The 18,393-nt window shown below is 41.9% G+C and overlaps 2 protein-coding genes across 2 annotated transcripts; one reads left to right on the forward strand and one right to left on the reverse strand.

Moving 5' to 3' along the window:
- On the reverse strand, nucleotides 1-2,360 carry LOC145401806 (uncharacterized). The gene is made up of 2 exons (XM_080273988.1): nucleotides 2,201-2,360; nucleotides 1-1,614 (listed from the first exon to the last, which is right to left on the reverse strand). The coding sequence occupies exons 1-2, from the start codon at nucleotides 2,353-2,355 to the stop codon at nucleotides 1,392-1,394; spliced, it is 378 nt and encodes a 125-aa protein (XP_080130114.1). The 5' UTR covers nucleotides 2,356-2,360; the 3' UTR covers nucleotides 1-1,391.
- A 2,522-nt stretch (nucleotides 2,361-4,882) lies between these two features.
- On the forward strand, nucleotides 4,883-16,667 carry LOC145401620 (uncharacterized). The gene is made up of 9 exons (XM_080273814.1): nucleotides 4,883-4,952; nucleotides 6,924-7,073; nucleotides 7,430-7,543; nucleotides 8,575-8,740; nucleotides 10,848-11,053; nucleotides 11,812-12,022; nucleotides 14,764-14,884; nucleotides 15,810-15,977; nucleotides 16,442-16,667. The coding sequence occupies exons 1-9, from the start codon at nucleotides 4,883-4,885 to the stop codon at nucleotides 16,598-16,600; spliced, it is 1,365 nt and encodes a 454-aa protein (XP_080129940.1). The 3' UTR covers nucleotides 16,601-16,667.
- Nucleotides 16,668-18,393: the final 1,726 nt, after the last annotated feature.

The following is an 18,393-nucleotide window of genomic DNA, read 5'->3' on the forward strand; positions in this document are numbered from 1 at the left end:
ATGGAGAGAAACCAGCTAAAGCCCCATATCATAGTGTTAATCTCCAGAGAGGAATGGCAAATTTGTCAATTGGAAGTGGACAAACTATTGGTACAACATGTACTTCTAAATAAAAGTTGTGTGGTCTAATATGCACTGAGGAACAGCTTGTATGTAAACACTCATACACATTCATTTCATATACTGTACTGAACTTTTAATCACACACATTTCACTTCACATTCTAGTCATTACTTGTGTAAAGAAAAGGCAGATGACATCATACAAGAAGCTCCGTAACTCTGAGCTCAATAAACTGAGAAAATGGAGGTTGGGCAATATATATATATAGTTTTTTTCATGGCACCTTCTGAGTTCCTCTACAGAGCAGCATTATCAAAATAATCTGAGGCACTCCATGGAGGAACCATGAAGGTGCCGTGAATCCAAAGTTTCATATTCAATCCTCCATGTTTTCAGTTCTAATTATGGCTCATTTTGAATTACCCCACGGAGCTCCTCATATTTAATCAGTACACAGTCACATTACATTTGACTCAGGATATGAAACCATCATCATTGTCTAACCCTAATTTTCCTCTATCTGAAAGGGGTGGGAAGGATTCAGAATACATACAGCACTAATTTATAAGATTAACTGTTAACAGTGATTCATAAAATGAACCATACATCTGTTCATATATCAATCAAGTCTTCAAAAGTCTTCTTTCATCACAAAAGTTATATATGCATTCAGTTACACAGCAGGAATACATAATACACGAGTATATAAAAATAGTTCCTCCTCAAAATAAACACTATATTTAGGAGATGCTTATCATATCAACACATGGTATAAAATATGCTTGTTAAAGAATGCAGGTTATGTATAACAAGACACAAGAGACTTTAACTTGTAAACTTCATCCCATATTATACTTTGTGGCGTGTATGGACCTCAGGCAGATAACTGACTGGCAGCATAACATTATAAAACCCTTGTTACATGACCTCTTGGTGATCTGAATCAATGCGAACTTGCAGACATTACCCAAAAGGACCAGTACGATAGAAATACACATTATAAAAGGTAGCCATGAATTGTACTATACAATCAGATACAATGAACACCATTTCAGCACAGCATGATGACCTTTATACCTCCCTATTTACAGTTTCCTTCTCCCTTTGTGCTTTCATCTCTTTCTTTCATCCCATCATTTCCTCTCATCTTCTGCATTCCATTCCTTTCAACTTCCTTCTCTCTGCCTGTTACTTTTTCTTCCTATTACACAGTGTGCTTTGTCTAGTCTACCCTTCATGCCTCCTCTTTGCTTCATCCCTTGCCAGTCTGCTTCTTTCCATCTGCTTCCCTCTTTCTCTGCTCTTCATACTTATACTGTTCTTTCTCACTATTTCCTCTTCTTCTTGTTCTGTGGACCAGCTGAATCAATCAACACTTTAGGATTACTGCCACTGCTAGTCTGACTTTGTGTGGTGTCTCTTTCCTGCTGCTTCCTTGCCTTCTCTTGTGCCAGTCTGTTTCTCCTCACCCGCTCGTACTCATTGAACATCAGTAACACATTTGGAGCACACCTCGCCACATCACTCGCACTGATCTGTACCTTCCTTTGCCTGAAAAGTAAAGATTACAAAAATAAATCATCATCATCATCCCAACCTCATTTTCTTATGGAGGGATAGGTAACGTACAGTTCAGAAAGCAAGAAAAGTGAAAAATGGGATGGAGGGAAAACTAACTGAGCATGTCCAATGAACCCCCCCCACCCACACACACACAAGCATATCTTCCTTCTTTTATCCAAGGGTATACAGACTCGAGGATAATCTACACAATGCAGACACTTAAATATAATACAGTACTAATGGAAGACTGGTAACACACTTGCAGCACACCTTTGCTGATCTGTACCTTCTGCCTAAACAAAAATATATATGGTACTGTAAGCAAAATAAAAAAATCATCACCAACATCCTTAAGGAAGGTTGGTGGATTGCAGAAAGCCAGCTTCTGCCTGTAGTCCTCCAGCCTTACATTCAGCGGTGCCTGTGACCCCAACAAGTGTACCCTGTCCTAGCCTGCCGTCCTCCCTTATGCTACAACAATTACCCAATCCTATCTCACCCACCCTACCCTACTACCTTGTGTTACTTTACCCAGTTCTATTCCCCCCACCCTTCCCTACAGTGCCACACCCACCTAAAGGCAATGTCGTCACACGTAGAGGCCAATTTCTTGAGGAACAGCCAATGATACATCAGTGCCAGGGAGGCTGCCTGGGGGGTCAGTCTGATAGTGGCATTTCGGTGGTGCTCGTAGATCTTCTCAACTGTTCGCTTTGATGGGATCTTCATTGTGTTGGTTTCTGTAAATGTAATTGTTTATATTAACATCATTATTACTATGCACTGTTCACTCAACTTGGCATAAAACTATCATCACTGCATCTTGAATGCTACGCTGCAGCAAGAGATTAACATTAGTATATGATGCTAGTCATAAAGAAGTACTAAAAAAGGCATGTGGTGTTTTGTTACAGTGTTGTCTCATTCTGTCATTTAGCTACAGTATGTGAATAAGCTACAAAAGGACAAAAATCGGGGTTAGGTAAAGAAGGGTATTTGCCCTAATCTTTAGGATCAGTCATATTATAGTGTTGATTTTTTTGAAGAGTTGTGAAAATGAATGAAAGAATGAATGGCTGCAAAAGACTTGCAGAGGAGGCCAAAGATGATGATGTGGCTCAAGGCTCTTCTGAATGTGAACCGCATGGACTGCATGTTGTATTTGTCCTCCTGCAGTCCACCATCGTCCTTTTGGGGACAAGGGAGACATTTATGTAACTGGACAGCAAAGCCAACTGGTTATACTGATGCTCGTACATGCATCGCCAAGGATTACCACTGAACATTTGACTGACTTGCTTGTCCTTAATTCAAGCTTATTTACCGTAATAAGAGACTCGTGTCTTAAAGGCCTGTAACGTGACTCAAAGCCCGTGTCAAAACAGACGCCTGGTGATCTTAAAATGAGAGAAATCGTAACCCACTGCCAACGGAGGGGGTTTAAAGTCTCTTGTAAACAAACGAAGACGAACACTGGCCTGATTCACATTTTTTTTACGGGATCACAAACGTGTGATTGAGTAGGCTACTCAGTTATTTCTATGTATTTTAATTTTGATCTCGCTATTTTGTTTTTTTATGTATATTTTGTTCATGGCTGATCGAAATATATATTGAAAGATAGAGTAAACAAAACGGTTAGTCTTGCCACACAAACTCCTAAGGTAGGTGCTTGTTGATGCAGAGGCCTTGCATCCCTAGGCCTGAGATACGGAGATGCGCGCCGTGAGTGTGTATGTGTGTGCTCCCCCATAACTAAATGTTCTAACACAGGTGTCCATTATGCGTCTACCGGGTTCACATTCAGAACCTGGGGCCACAACAACAACAACAAATATAACCGATGTCCCGCCTTGCTTTTCAAACTGGTTCGCCACAGCTCTTGTGTCGGCCACCACCTCCACCAAAACCGGTTCAGATTCTCTCACTTGCAAAAGTACTGCGGGTTTTTTATAGTTAGTGTGTAATTTGGCACTAATCCAACAGATTGTCTAACGTACACTCTTCAATTAAATCTGGCCTGAAATTGCCATCTCTATCCTGAACGCGAGAATATGATGCTAGTCACGAGGATCTGCGATATAGAGAATGTAAAACCATGTGAAGGTGTCCCTCTCCAGCCAAATAAGATATAAACCATCGAGATTAACTAAAAAGAAAAGTTTCTGCAGAGTTTATCAGCTCCACCCCTAGTACTGCCCATCGTGGTTACCCAGAGACAAGATGAGTTACTGATAACGCTTATCTCTGGCCCACAAAGAAAACAACACCTACTGTATATCCATGCCTAAAATCTGTCTTGAGATGAAGTTATGTCTAATTTCGCTTGCTTGAGCTTTTGTTATTGCCTCAGGACCATGTGGGTGTGAACCTAGTGGACTGCAGACGTAATTTACTCTTCTGCCGTCCACCATCCTCCTTTTGAGGGACAGGAAAGTACTTGAGGGATGTCTGTAAACCCAGACCTCTTTCCTGTCCCCTCAGAAGAGGATGGCGAACAGCAGTAGACGACCAAATCAAGCCTGCAAACCACTGGGTTGACATTTCCGATGAACCTGGGGCTACAGCTGATGTCTAATTATTTCTCGTTTTTCATGGAAATTTTGGACTCCGCCTGGATATGCGGGGAAGGATATTACTGGGAGCTTTTCTTTCGCGGATGGGAGACACCGAGAGAGCTGGCATTGAAGAGGTGCTGGTGTAAATGGATAGAATCAAGTGCCGTATTCTGAGAAGGTAGCCATGTTGGCACTTGCGTGGGATCGTACACGAAATGCGAAGTAACAACTGGTTTATCTGAGTTTGCCCCGCCCCCCCAAATAATAATAATCTTAGTAAAGATAAGGCAATTAAACATTAAAGAATTTCCTGAAAATAGTGGAAATACACCTTCAAATGGCATCACTGTCAGCGGCGTGTCCTCCCGTCTACCTGGTTACAGGTGACCAATGTTACCAATTTAGCTTTTTTGCTTGATATGGTTATTTTTTTTTATTTAGCGGTCATTTTCTTGTAGCGATAAGAGGCCTAACAACATTCTAAAGATTTATGTGCATAGTTTTTTGCATTATCAGAGTGATCTTAGGGCTTTTCATTGAAATTTCTTGGAGTTTTATGTTTATAGCGTATTTTGAAAGAACTCAGCCTTTTTTATGATGTCAAGAGTGGGTGGTGGGATAAACAAACTGAGTGTCAGACTATCAGTGTCATTCAGAGTTCCTTCAAGGTGGAAGTACGCCGTTCCTCTCGCCGCACCATGTCTCAGACTCCCACTAAAAGGCAGAAAGTTATTACTCAGATTGCCAAAGAGGAGGAATTCTTTCCTGGTTAGTGTTACTGAAGGCATTAATATTATTTAAGTGAACAGGAAACGTTTAATTACGACTGTCATGCACTTCCAGCGTTTGAAAAACATCGACATACAACTTAGAGCCATGCGTCTTCGTGGTGTCTATTCCTTAACGATTTACACTGGACATGACAGCTTTGAGGGTTAGAGTTATTGAAATTGGTCAGTGAAGAGAAATTTAATTATAACCATTATATTCAAACTAATGTAGATTGTGTCCCCGGGCTCGTGTGAAGTTGCTGTTCCGCATTCACTATCCTTCTTTGGGACTTGTATGCCTGGTGGCAGAAAGACATTACGATGACCAACATTCATGCCATAGCATTTCTTCGTGACAAGCACCAATATTCTAGGATTGATCTTCTGTTACAGCCCAGCAGTCAAGATAGAGAGATAGCAACTTTACCTCGTCAAAATGAGTTGTAAATACTGTAGCCTACCCGAGGTTGTTTTGATGGGGCAAATTAGCCATAGAGGCACTAAGACTACATACATACATATACACACACAGCAGCAGCATACAGTAGCACAGTGCAAATGGTAATACAACCTGCACATGCATAAAATATACATACATTTAGTACACTGCACATACATATATAACAACATATACAGCAGTAAAGTATAAAGGATCATGTAACCACATACAGGTGATAACAGTAGGCTACTCTTCCTTCTCTTTCCCAGGTTGTGTTGTAGATTAGATAATGGGATGATAGTGACCTTGGATGCTACTCTCTCTCTCTCTCTCTCTCAGGGTCATCATTGTTCCCATGTCAACGCACTTTCATGATCAGTGTCTCATATTTACCCCTTTTTTTTCTTCTTTTTTTTAAATCTTAAGTGTTAGATTTGCTGAACCTTAGATAGGACTGAATCTCCTTGGTTTCTTGTCAGATTTACAAGAGGGAGAGGGAGGGGGGATGTCATCAGCTAGCAAAGCTGAAAAAGGTTATGGTGGAAGGTAACTTTGACTAGTTACCAAGGAGAGTTGTATCTCCTCCAGGAATCATTGTATTAGAGTTGAGAGTAGCACAGTTCTGTCAGATAAAAACACCACCTATAGCCAATGCCACACCTTTGACTTTCAGTCCTTATTAGTTTTCATTTTGCTCTCTCTCTCTCTCTCTCTGGTGCAATTTTCCACCCTGGTATAACTGGTTTTATATATAGCTGTTGTCAGAAGGACTGGTTGAAACATTAGCTGGCACTAAGAATTAGCCTACCAGGGAACAGAGAGAGAGAGAGACAGAGAGAATCCCGGGCAACAAAAGAAGAGCAATAGCTGTTGAAAGAAGGGTGTAGAAAGTATATCAGGATAATGAAAACTGTGTGTGTGTGTGTGTGTGTGTGTGTGTGTGAGAGAGAGAGAGAGAGAGTGCTGAAAGGATAGACAGGGAGACCTAGTGCATACAAATAGATAGACAGACAGATAGATGGATGGGTATATATACAAACATACATCGATAAACAGATATTCAGACACAGATGAAGTGAGTATGATAGCTCAATCTAAAATGTGAGAGAGTTAAAGTGAGAGAAAGTGTGCAAATTAAAGTGAGTCTGCAAAGTTAGTGAGGAAAAATGAGTGACTGAATTTAATATAAAGTGAGAGTCAACTCATTCTAAAAAATGAGCGAGGTGAAGTGAGAAAAAGTGAGCGAATTAAAGAGAGTGTTAGGCAGGTGGGGTCCATTTATCGGACCAGGAACACAAACAGAGAGAGAAGGAGAGAGAGAGAGAGAGAGAGGGAGAAAGATAGTTAATATTGGAAAGAAAAATGAGAAATTATATATATTTAAGTGTTTCAGTACCATGACCCCTTTTTATTGTCGCAATTGCCTGATGTGTTTATTTATTTTAGGATACATGCACGTACAGACAGACACACACACACACACACACACACACACACACACCCCTGACTGGATGTATGGTAATGTTTCAGGCATTGGTCGCATCCAGTACAAGCCTGATGCGGGTGCCAGTGAGGCGCTGGTGTTCCGACATTACCAGGCTGAGGAGGAGGTATTGGGCAGGACTATGCAGGACTGGCTGAGGTTCTCTGTCTGTTACTGGCACTCATTCAGGGGTGTGGGTATGTATTGGACTGTACTGGTTTTGTAGGTAATGTAGTGGTTTTGTATTTAATGTATTTAGTACTACAATACCCAGTTGGTATTTCTGTAGCAGGGCCTACATGTTTATTCATTCCTCACTCCTTCCTCAGCTGAGATAATGACAGTAATAATTCTGTACACTACATATGACATTTCTTTATCCTACAACTCAGTTTTTCTCAACCAAATGAACAGATGATGATAAGGATGAGGAAGATTTCTGTACCTAGGAACATTTCTTTCACCCCATTAACAGTTTGAAAAGGATGAGGATGATTTCTGTACTCATCAACATTTCCTTCACCCCATTACCTGTTATCTTTTTCCACACCAGGCAGTGACCCCTTTGGCACTGGCACAATTAAGAGACATTGGGAGGACGGCACTGACTCTGTGGAGAATGCCAAGCGACGCCTCAGGGCTGCCTTTGAGTTCTTCTCTAAACTGGGTAGGTGAGAGAGAGAAATTCCTTATTTACAGTTATTACAATATATATATATTTTTTAATGTGTCCTATACTGGGCATACGCTTCATAGCCTGCCTTTTGTACTAATGATGTTGGAATTTCTTATTGCTCGTTTCTTTTCTGTTACAAGATTATTTTATTCAGTTCAAGGGAAATCCCTTGCAGTTAAGAAGTTAGTAGTGATCTTGATTTACACAGTCATTATCATAACAGTTGTATTTCCTTACAACTTGACGATTATGTTCAGTTTACATGAAACCACTCACTGTGAAGGTGTAGCAACTGTCTCTAGTAGCTCACTTGGTGCTTAGTCCTCACTTCATCTTTTGGTGGGAAAAGAGGTCAGGATGATGATGGTATGGAAGTTTCCCTTGTTTGTGCTTTCACTTTCCTTGCCTTCTGGATCCTACCTTGCCACATTCTTAAGGTTGGAAAAAATGAGGTGGTCAGGGTGATGAATGTACGTTTTTTGTTTCTGCCACCGTTTGATGTGATTTGAGTGTTTTCTGATGGACAACACGTGCTGGATGTTACATGACAGTGACAGCCTTGAATGTTTTTTGTTTTTTTCCAACTGGGCAAAGGGTTCAGGGCCTATCCCAAGGCCCAGTAGTCCTCCTACACACCTCCACATGTCACTAATGCAGCACAAACACCCACTGTCTGTGTTGAATACATGCTAGGGGTGTCTCATACAGGACTGGTGTATTGGTATTAGCGGGGGTATTTTTACGACATGTTGGCGGGGCTTCAGGTAGATCAGTAAAGTCTGCATTTTATGAAATTCAGATCTTTAAACTGTTCCCTGGCCCAGCTGGGATTCAATCCTGAGTCCAGTAGGACTGCAGGCTGCCTCTCTACCGATTCAGCCACTGTCTCCCTGTGGTCTTCTATTCTTACCAATACAGTAACTATGTTTGTGTTAATTAAGGGACGCAGTCTTGTTACGGTATATTAAGAGGCTCTCTGTGCCTCTTTTACGGTGTCAGTTCATTATGTCTTGTCTTCACAGGCAACAAGTACTGGACATTCCATGACCGTGACCTTGCCCCTGAAGGCCGCACCCTTGCCGAGACCAATGCTAATCTGGATCAGGTAGTTGCCCTGGCCGCAGAACTACAAAAGACCCATGGCATTAAACTGCTGTGGGCTACATGTAACCTCTTTGTTCATCCAAGGTGAGTTTAGGCAAGTTGGAGGTAGAGCTGGGTTGATGATGGAGGTGGTGGTCGTTGTGGTGGTGTTGAAGATGGTGTTATTGATGATGATGGATGTGTATCTTAGTGATAATATATTGGGGTCCATAAATGCCTGTGTTGCCTGTAGACAAAGTGGGGATCCTCTGTTTGGCTCAGTTGTAACATGAGCGCATTTGGAGCGTGTGGACCAGGGATTGAATATCGGCCAGACTAGTGACTAATTTATTGAGTTTCATTCCAGTCATTACAGTAATGATGATGATGGCCACTGAACTACAGAAAACCAGTGAGATCAAATTGCTGTGGGCTACTTGTAACCTTTTGTGTGTGTGTGTGTGTATTTACCTATTTGCCTATTTGTAGTATACAAGAATTGAGTTAAGCACATGTTGCCCTGTCCCCATATCTACATTTATCCATTCTAGCCTTAAACACATGAATGTGTGTGTTTGTATGTGTATGTGGAGAGAGGATGAAGAATGAGAGGCTGACTAGGAGGGTGTATGTTAGTGAGGTAGAGGGTGATTCCAAGGATGAGTCGGAAGGATGTTGTGGAGAGGTATATGAGAGAGTGAGGTATGAGTTTGAGAGAGGGTAGCATGGCAGAGGACACGGTGACATGGAGGTGGTTTGTCTGTAGCCATCCCTTATGGGATTAAGGTGTCTGGCGAGAGATAAATGGACTTTGGACATAGTCTTATCAGCACGTTCCGTGAGGCCCAGCAGTCCCCATGTGCCACGTTCATTTTTGTCGCTTGAGCACTAATACCCACCAACCATACGTGGTACATGCTAGGACTGTCTCTGTCAATGCTGGTCAGTTGGTATTAGTTGGGTTGTTCTTACGACATGGTGGGTCGTGTGGAGGATCAGTAAAGTTTGACATGAAAATTCAGTTTGTCAGACTGTACCCTTCTTCAGCCTGGTATTGTACTTGTGTTATTTCAGGCAGTAGGTGAACCCTCTGACTACGGTACATGGTGTTGTAATGCTATATTGTTACTGAACATATTTTGGAGAGCTCAGACTAACAAACTAATTACTGAAACTTATTTTGTTCTTGTGTATCATAATTTTCTCACCCTTACTTGAGCCAGATTTTCATCCTTTGGCATCTTATATCCTGTAGTTCAGTGCCAGAAGACAGTAATACTTGACCTCTACACCCTCTCCATAGTACTTCATGACTTTTTTTTTTTTTTTTTTTTTTTTTTTTTTTTTTTTTTATGTGAGGAAGAAGGAACCAAAGGCCATGAGCCCGCAGTGACAGTTCCCTCCAAGAGAAAAACAAAATACAACAGAGAGCCAAATTCAAGATCCGATCATTTTGAGATGCCTGGACACACTACGTTTGAAAGACTGGAGATCATAGGCAGGAGGAAATACAGACAGAGGGAGACAGTTCCAGAGCTGACCTGTTGCATAAATGAAAGACTGGGAGTAACGGTTAACTCTTGCATTAGAGAGTTGGACAGAAAAGGGATGAGAGTTTGCTGCCAGACGGGTGCTACGCGCCCGTCGTAGAGGTGGAGGAATGCAAGCAGACAGTTCAGAGGAGCAGTGACCATTAAAGTAGTGATAGAAAAGAGATAAAGATGCAACAGTGCGGCAAAGAGACAGAGGTTGAAGGGAGTCAGTAAGAGGAGGAGAGTTAATGAGACGAAAAGCCTTTGACTCCACCCTATTGAGAAGAGCTGTATGTGGGGAGCCTCCCCACACATGAGAGTTGTACTCCACACAGGGGCGGATAAAACCCCTGTATAGAGTCAACAATTGTGCAGGGGTAAAGAAAGAGCGGAGTCGGCTTAGCACACCCAATAATCTAGTCCTTTGTTACAACTCAATATTGAAGGTGGAGAGAAGACAGTTTTAAGCAGGTTTAAGTTAAAAGGTGTAGTTAGTCTCTCAGTCTCTGCACAACTTTAATATTTATATAGGTAGCTGCATGTCTGGCACGGCTAAAAGCATTGACGCCCAGCCGATGACATACACAGTAACACAGATCAAGAAGGGGTCGGATGTGGCCTTGATAATCTGCTAAGTCTTTTTCTCTATATTCTATTTCTCTGTCTGTTTATTTCCACAGGTACATGCATGGAGCAGCCACCAGCTGTGATGCCCATGTCACCACATATGCAGCAGCTCAAGTCAAGAAGGGGCTGGAGGTGGCCAAGAAACTGGGCGCCGAGAACTTTGTGTTTTGGGGCGGCCGAGAGGGATACCATTCTCTGCTTAACACTGATGTGAGGGCCGAGCTGGATCATCTGGCGGCGTTCTATAAGATGGTTATTGGTTTGTATGACTATGTTTTGCAGTACCCCTGAGTGAGTGAGGGAGACACTGAGGATGAGGGGGAGAGGTATATGAATGAGATTGGTGTGAGGTGGAGAGAGGGCTGTCTGATGCTGCTAAGAATTATGTGTTTTTGGATGACAGGGAGGTATATACAGATATACCAGTCTCTCCTTAACACTGATGTTGCGGCTGGGTTGGATCATCTTGCATAATTTTATACTGTAGTATGGCTATGGTATATGAGAGAGGGGTGTGTGAGTTGGGAGCAGGGCAGTGAAATGGCGGGGGACAGGGCGACTTGGAGGCGATTTGTTTGTGGCCACCCCAAACGGGATTGAGGCGTCTGGCAATAGATAGATAGTGTGGCTATGGATTATTATGACTGCATTATGTTATATACCTGTACTGTATTAGATGTCTCTCTGATGGCCTAGTTGTTACAGAACTTGGTCAGGGATGACTCTGCCTTACAGACATTGATTTAAGCCTGAGAAATGTTGTGTGTGTGTGTGTGTGTGTGTGTGTGTGTGTGTGTGTGTAAAATGCTGCCAGGGGCTGGGTCACTGTGCTGTGATTGGCTTCGGGACCACCATATCCTGAAAGGTTTAATGTAGGATTGACTGTTACTGTTATTTTCTGTTGCATTACGTACGCCAATATAATTACTGTATATTTTTTAGAAACAACTGTATATTTGAACAATTTAAAAGTAGAATATGATTAGTCTCAACATTTTGCACTGTTTGTTGCTGCAGCGTACAAAGAGAAGATCGGGTATAAAGGCCAGCTGTTAATTGAACCTAAAGCCAAGGAGCCAACGCGTCATCAGTATGACTATGATGCCCAGACAGTGATGGCCTTTCTGCATCAGTACAACCTCACCAAACACTTCAAGCTCAACATTGAACCAAACCACACCACTCTGGCCGGACATCCTTATGAGCATGATGTTGTCTTTGCTTCTGCGTGAGTAGTTTTATTGGTGCATTAAAGGAGTAAAGCCTGGGCAGTGAATGAGAGAGCTGTATAGTGTGGAAGCTGTAGAAATGACTATACTGAAAACAGCTGCAGGCATGGGAAGAATGGATGGTGTAAGAGTAAATTTGTTGGCATTATGGAATGGAAGAAGAGCTGCCTATAAGAATGAGATCTGGAATTGTTGAGTTGATAAAGAGGAATATACTGTATTGAGATGATATGGACATGTACGAAGAATGCACGTTGATGGTGCTAAAGAAAATTTGTGAAAGTGGAATTTGGAGCAGTGTTGGTAGAGACAGACTTGTGGTATGGAAGGGACTGGAATGGTATATTGGTGAAAGAGAGGTAAGGGGAAGAGTGTTTGAGGATAAAGTAGTCTGTAGGTATTTAGGTGCAGTAAGACCTCACTATAATGGACTAATTGGCGCCCAAATCATTCTGGAAATGCGAAATTCCGATGAAAGCGACGTCTGGACATCCCCCTGGTAATCCGGACTTTTTCAGATATATATATATCAGACATTAGTCTGGATCGCATGAATAGTTTTTAAACTGTTTTGACTACCATTGCTGTACTGTACTGTGTTATAACTTCACTACATTAATCAAGTGGTATAATATATATAATAATACTGTACTGTACACTGATAAACATGTCTTTTATTTATCTTATTGTGGTGAACATAGCTGAAGTGGTCAGGCAGTCCAGACTGCTTCTGGCTTTATTAGACTTTTTCAGATATATAGGAATTTAGTCCGGTAGCTCCTTGAGTCTGATTAAAGTGAATTCCGGTCTATTGAAGTCCATTATATTGAGGTTTTACTGTATTTCTGGCCATCTCCTGTTTGGGGGTTTGCGGAAGGGAGTAAGTTGTCAGCGATAATGATGATGGCGGTTTCCACCTCATTTTTTAGTCTAATACAGAGTTAGGGAGTCATTTTCTTGGTGGCATAGGAGGCTTGCACCACCTTCTCCTAAATGCTTTACTATATAAGACTCAAAAGTATGGAAAAGTGACCCAGACAGACAAGTAAAGCTATAGAATAGGTAGGTTAGATTTCTGTAGTACAGTATGTGAAAGTAACCCAGACAGCCAGGAAGAAAAAAGCAATGTGTAGGTCACAACCTGACAAGCCCTTGACATTCTCTTGCATACTGTTTATATAAATTCATTATCGATATAGTGTGGTACAGTATCCGGTACAAGTAGTTCTCAATGATGTCTAACTATCTGTCTATTGCTAGATGCCTTAATCCCGTAAGAGGTGGCCACAAACAAATCGCCTCCATTCCGCCCTTCCCCCTACAATTTCACTGCCCTGCCTCCAGCTCACATCCCCCTCTCATATACCTCTCCACTCCATCCCTCCCTCTCATCCTTGGCTACCCTGTCCCTCCTCCTCCCTCCACCTCACTCACATACACTCTCCTCATTAGTCTCTTGTTCTCCATCCTCTCCACATGTCCAAACCACCTCAGTGTATTTCTCCTGATGCTTTCCATCACATCCACACCACAACACTTCATCACTTACTCATTTTTTCAGTCTGTCTTTATTTTTTTTTTTTCCATGCTCACTTTCCCATTTCTTATCACTGTGTTCAAGGAACCAGCAACCTTTCTTCCTTGTTGTACCCTTTCAAGCACTTCACCCTCCAAACTTCCATCCTTACTCATCACACTACCCAAGTACTTAAATGCACTCACATTTTCCATTTCCTCATCATCCAACTCACTGTACATCCAGTGACTTCATTTCTCTCGAGGATCATAACTTTACTCATCCCTACATTCACCTTTAAATTGCGTTTCCTACACACTTCCCCACTCATTCACCAAGCCTTGCAGTTCCCCATTGTCTTCATTTACCAATGCAGTATCATACACAAACAACTGCACCGAGAGTTTCCAAACGCGCCTTAACGTTCAGAATAAATAAACAAGGAAGAGGCGTCGCCACATTTTTTTTTTTTTTTTTACGTGTCCAACTCTGGGCAAAGGCTTCAAGGCCTATTTCTCGGGGGCAGTGACCTATCCCAAGGCCCAGTAGTCCTCCTACACCTCCACATGTCACCACTTCGGTGCTAACACTCACTGTTCATAATGAATACATGCTAGGGCTGTCTCATACAGGACTGGTGCATTGGTATTAGCGGGGGTATTTTCATGACATGTTGGCGGGTCATCTGGTAGATCAGGAAACTCTGCTTTTCAGGAAATTCAAATCCCTAAACTGTTCCCTGCCCCTGCCAGGATTCGATCCTGGGTCCATTGGGAATGCAGGCCGCCTCTCTACTGATTCAGCCACCGCCTCTAAATCCACTTAGAATAGGACTCAGGATGACAGTCGTGATGATTGTGGTGATGGTGACAGTAGTGATATGTTGACAGTAATGATGATGATAAGAATAGCTTCTGTCAATTTTGAGGATATACACAGTGAGAGATTGACTAGGAGAGTTATAGGCCTATGTGAGTAACTATAGGGGGAGAGGGGGAGGGATGACTAGGAGAATGTTTGGTGGAGGAGGTGGAATGGGGTGTCAAGGATGATAAAGGGGGATGGGGTAGAGAGTTATATTAATGAGGAATGTGTGAGTTGGAGGGAGGGCAGGCAAATGATAGGGTAACATGGAGGTTACCCTGTCATCTGCCTGCCCTCCTGTCTAACTAGGGATAAATGGACTGACAAATAATTATGTTAATATTGATATTCTCCTAATAGGTATGGTCTTCTAGGCAGCATTGATGCCAACACTGGGTCACCTGATTTGGGATGGGATACAGACCAATTCCCCATGGATGTACGCAGCTGCACCATGGTTATGAAGACGGTTATTGACCAGGTAAGTTATCCAAGGCTACACTAGATTAGGCAGTGTGAAGTGAAAGTAGATTAGTTTGGTTCAGAGAGTTGCAGCATGTGTGTCATTGAACAGTGGTTGGGCCTTGTTATTTTGTAGCCATGAAATGAAGGCATCCCTCTCCATCATCACAAAGATTTTTACTGAGCATGAAACAGTAGACTTGGGTTGGGAATGGTAGGGTAGGAGAGGATAGGGCAAGGCTGGACAGGGCAAGCAAGTTAGGTGGATTGATTAGGTTGGGAAGGAAGGGAGTCAGAAATGAACAGACAGATACCTTGGCATACATCCAACTGTGTATCCTAACACAGTGATTTAATATACTGGAGATGCAGATAGGCAGATACATAGACGTACAAAGTAGATAAGAAATATATAAATTAATAACCAGACAGATAGGTGGGGTAGTCAGTACTGCAACTGCACACTCACCCCTTTTCTCTGCAGCTCTGTAATGCAAGAGTTAGCTACCTAATTAAGTACATACTGTATATGATCATTGTTGAAAGAGTCTTCCATTGTCTCCTTCCCACTACCTGTGATTGCTGGTGTTTTGATTGCAGTGTGTCCACCTTCTCAGAAAGAATGGATCTTTATGCTGGCAGAGTTTAGTGGGCAGAGGGAGGGCAGCCTTATCGACTATCCATATCTTCAACCCAGAATTAGATATTGTAGTCTTAGTCATCTCTGTAAAATACAGCATCAGAAGATCCCTTAGGTCTCTTGTTTGTTTTCCTTTGCACTCCTTTGTAATCCTGTGTTATCATTCTTTGGAAAGGACAGTTTTACGGGCCTATAGTCGTCTTTTTTCATATTCTGCTGTTTTTTTTTTCCCCAGAAGGAACACAAGTACATAAATAGCTTGATCATCAACCAGTGTGTAAAATTTGTGTGTATTTGTCTGCAGGGTGGGATAGCACCAGGTGGTCTGAACTTTGATGCCAAGGTGCGGCGTGAGAGCACAGAGCTTAAGGACCTGTTCATTGCCCACATTGCAGCCATGGACACCTTTGCCAGGGGACTCAAGAATGCTGCAAACATTATATCTGAAGGAGTTATGGCTAAGGCACTTAATGTAAGGGATGGAGGGATTTGTTGTTTTGTGTGTGTGTGTGTGTGTGTGTATGTGTGAAAGAGAGAGAGAGAGAGAGAGAGGAAATGTGCGTGGACATTGCGAGTACTGTATATATGAAGTTGGGTAAAGTGAGAATGGGTGAATATTGAGTGTATTAGCCATACCAGTAGTAAGAGTTGATTACAGTATAATATAAATGAAGAACTCCTCCTAACCTTATGTCTTAGAGGTATTATGGTTGTGGTGGTGATGATGATGATGCCCGCAGACATATCCGAACATAATGATGATGATAAAAGCAGTCAGAATATCAGTGTGATAGTGATGATGTTGATATTAATGATGATAAGTGGTGACATATAATAATAATGCTGTCAGCAGTGATAGGGAGTGATCATGTCAAATAATAATGCCAATGACCAGCCTGATGATGATAATAGTAATGTTTTCTCTCATTCCCACAGACGCGATACCTGTCCTGGAATAGTGGGCTTGGAGCTCGGATTGCCGGTGGAGAGGCAAGCCTGGAGGAGTGCGAGAAGGAGATACTGGAAAGAGGCGAGCCCACACCAGCATCTGGCCACCAGGAGCACTTTGAGGCCATGCTGAACCATTACCTCTAGGGTCGGCGGGAGTTTGGAAAGACTGAGTCAGTAGTGAATGTATAAAAGGTATTTGGAATGTGTTTAGGCATGGTAATTAATTAACAAATACCATAGTATCTGTATCGTTTACACTTGTATTTTTTCAAGTAATACAGTATCATTTAGGCATGTGTTTTTTCCAAGTAGAATATCTTTTATGCCTGTATTTTTTGTCAGGTAGATTATATTTCAAGCCTGCATTTTTGTCAACAAGTAGAGTGCCTGTCAGACCTATAGTTTTGAGTACTGTATCTGTAAACTTGTACTTTTGTATCTAAACACATCAGGGCCATACGTGACCAGTATCTCCAGAGTTGTTAGGAATGTGGAAGGATTAAGACAGTAGCCAGTGTATAGAAGGTGTCTGGAGTGTATTTAGGCATGGCAGTCAGTTAACAAGTATGGTAAAGCTCCTTAAGGCAGGCAGGGAAAGTGAGGCAGACTTTTCCTAAATGAATAGACATAGCCCTAAGCAAGGCATCCAACTTGGGACCATAATCTTTTCACTGTTTTAGTTGCCCTTTTGTTGCTAATTAAGCAAAGCGCTGTGATGTTGCTTATGCCTGGTTTGTCTGGCTTAGTAGAACCATCAACCATGGGTGAGCATCTGCCTCTGTAGGGCTGTTCCACAGTTACAGTAACTACAGTACTTACACTGTGTAGGGATCCTTGTGCCCCCTTCTGGTAGACAGTGCTTCACCAGGATCAGACTGGGGTCGTTTCCATGACAAGATGCACTTTGTAAGCTTTTTGATATAAAGTGATTTGGTACTCAGGTAAACTGTTAAATTCTAGTACAAAAATATGAGTTTTGTATATAATGGATGGCATGTTATGATGGACAGCCTTCCCCCCAGTTAGTATGCCTTTAGGGAGTTTTACTGTAGCAGTTATGTTATCCACACCTGAAATTTTGTCAACTGTAGAAAATCCAAGGTTGCTCTTCTTGTACATTTAATAGACTGCTTGTGACTGTGAAGTTATAACATGTTTTATGACCTCTGTAGCTAATTTTTTGTATGTACGCCTCTGTTTGTCACCGTATATGGATTGTGATTTAAAAAAATTGTTATGGTCCACAACCCAGTACAAACTTTATGAACCATTTGTTATCAGTTTCATTGAATATACCTAGGCTTGTATTTTGTCACCTCTCTCTCTCTCTCTATGATGTAACTCAGCCACTCCCATTCCTTGAATACTAGGTTGTGGTTGCATTTAATAAGCCTTTTCATGAAGTACAAACAAGTCTCCCTGGTTACTAGTCAAAGAAACTCTCCAATCTAACTACACGTGGCCATCAACTGGGCTGAAAGGGGTTAGGGATTTTTGTCAGGTTAAAAACAATATATGTTTTTATAAGGCAGAGTAGGCAGTGGTCCTGTGAATGATATAATGGATAATAATGGAGTACCAGGAGAAAATGATAATGGGAAGCAACTGAAGGACATGTGTCAGGAAAAGAAGTTGTGCATCTGTAATTCTTATTTTAAACAAAGATTCACATAAATATACGTGGTATACAGGGAATGGAGATCATGTTGAAAGGAGCCTGATTGATTACGTGCTTGTAGAGAAATCTGTGCTGGGTAGTGTATATAGGGATTGCTTAGTTAGGAATGCTGAAGCAGTGTGTGGTATGGCAAGAGTAACAACAAAGAAGAAAGGTATGGCATGGTGGGATGAAGAGGTTAAGAGAGCAGTGGGGGAAAAGAGGAAGAAGTGGCTGGAATGGATGCAGCACAAGGGTTTAGTTGAAATAAGAAATGAAT

The sequence above is a fragment of the Coenobita brevimanus genome, chromosome 56 (genome assembly GCF_032717465.1).
Source record: "Coenobita brevimanus isolate Jiangsu-jjx chromosome 56, ASM3271746v2, whole genome shotgun sequence".
In the NCBI taxonomy this organism is placed as follows: Eukaryota; Metazoa; Arthropoda; class Malacostraca; order Decapoda; family Coenobitidae; genus Coenobita; species Coenobita brevimanus.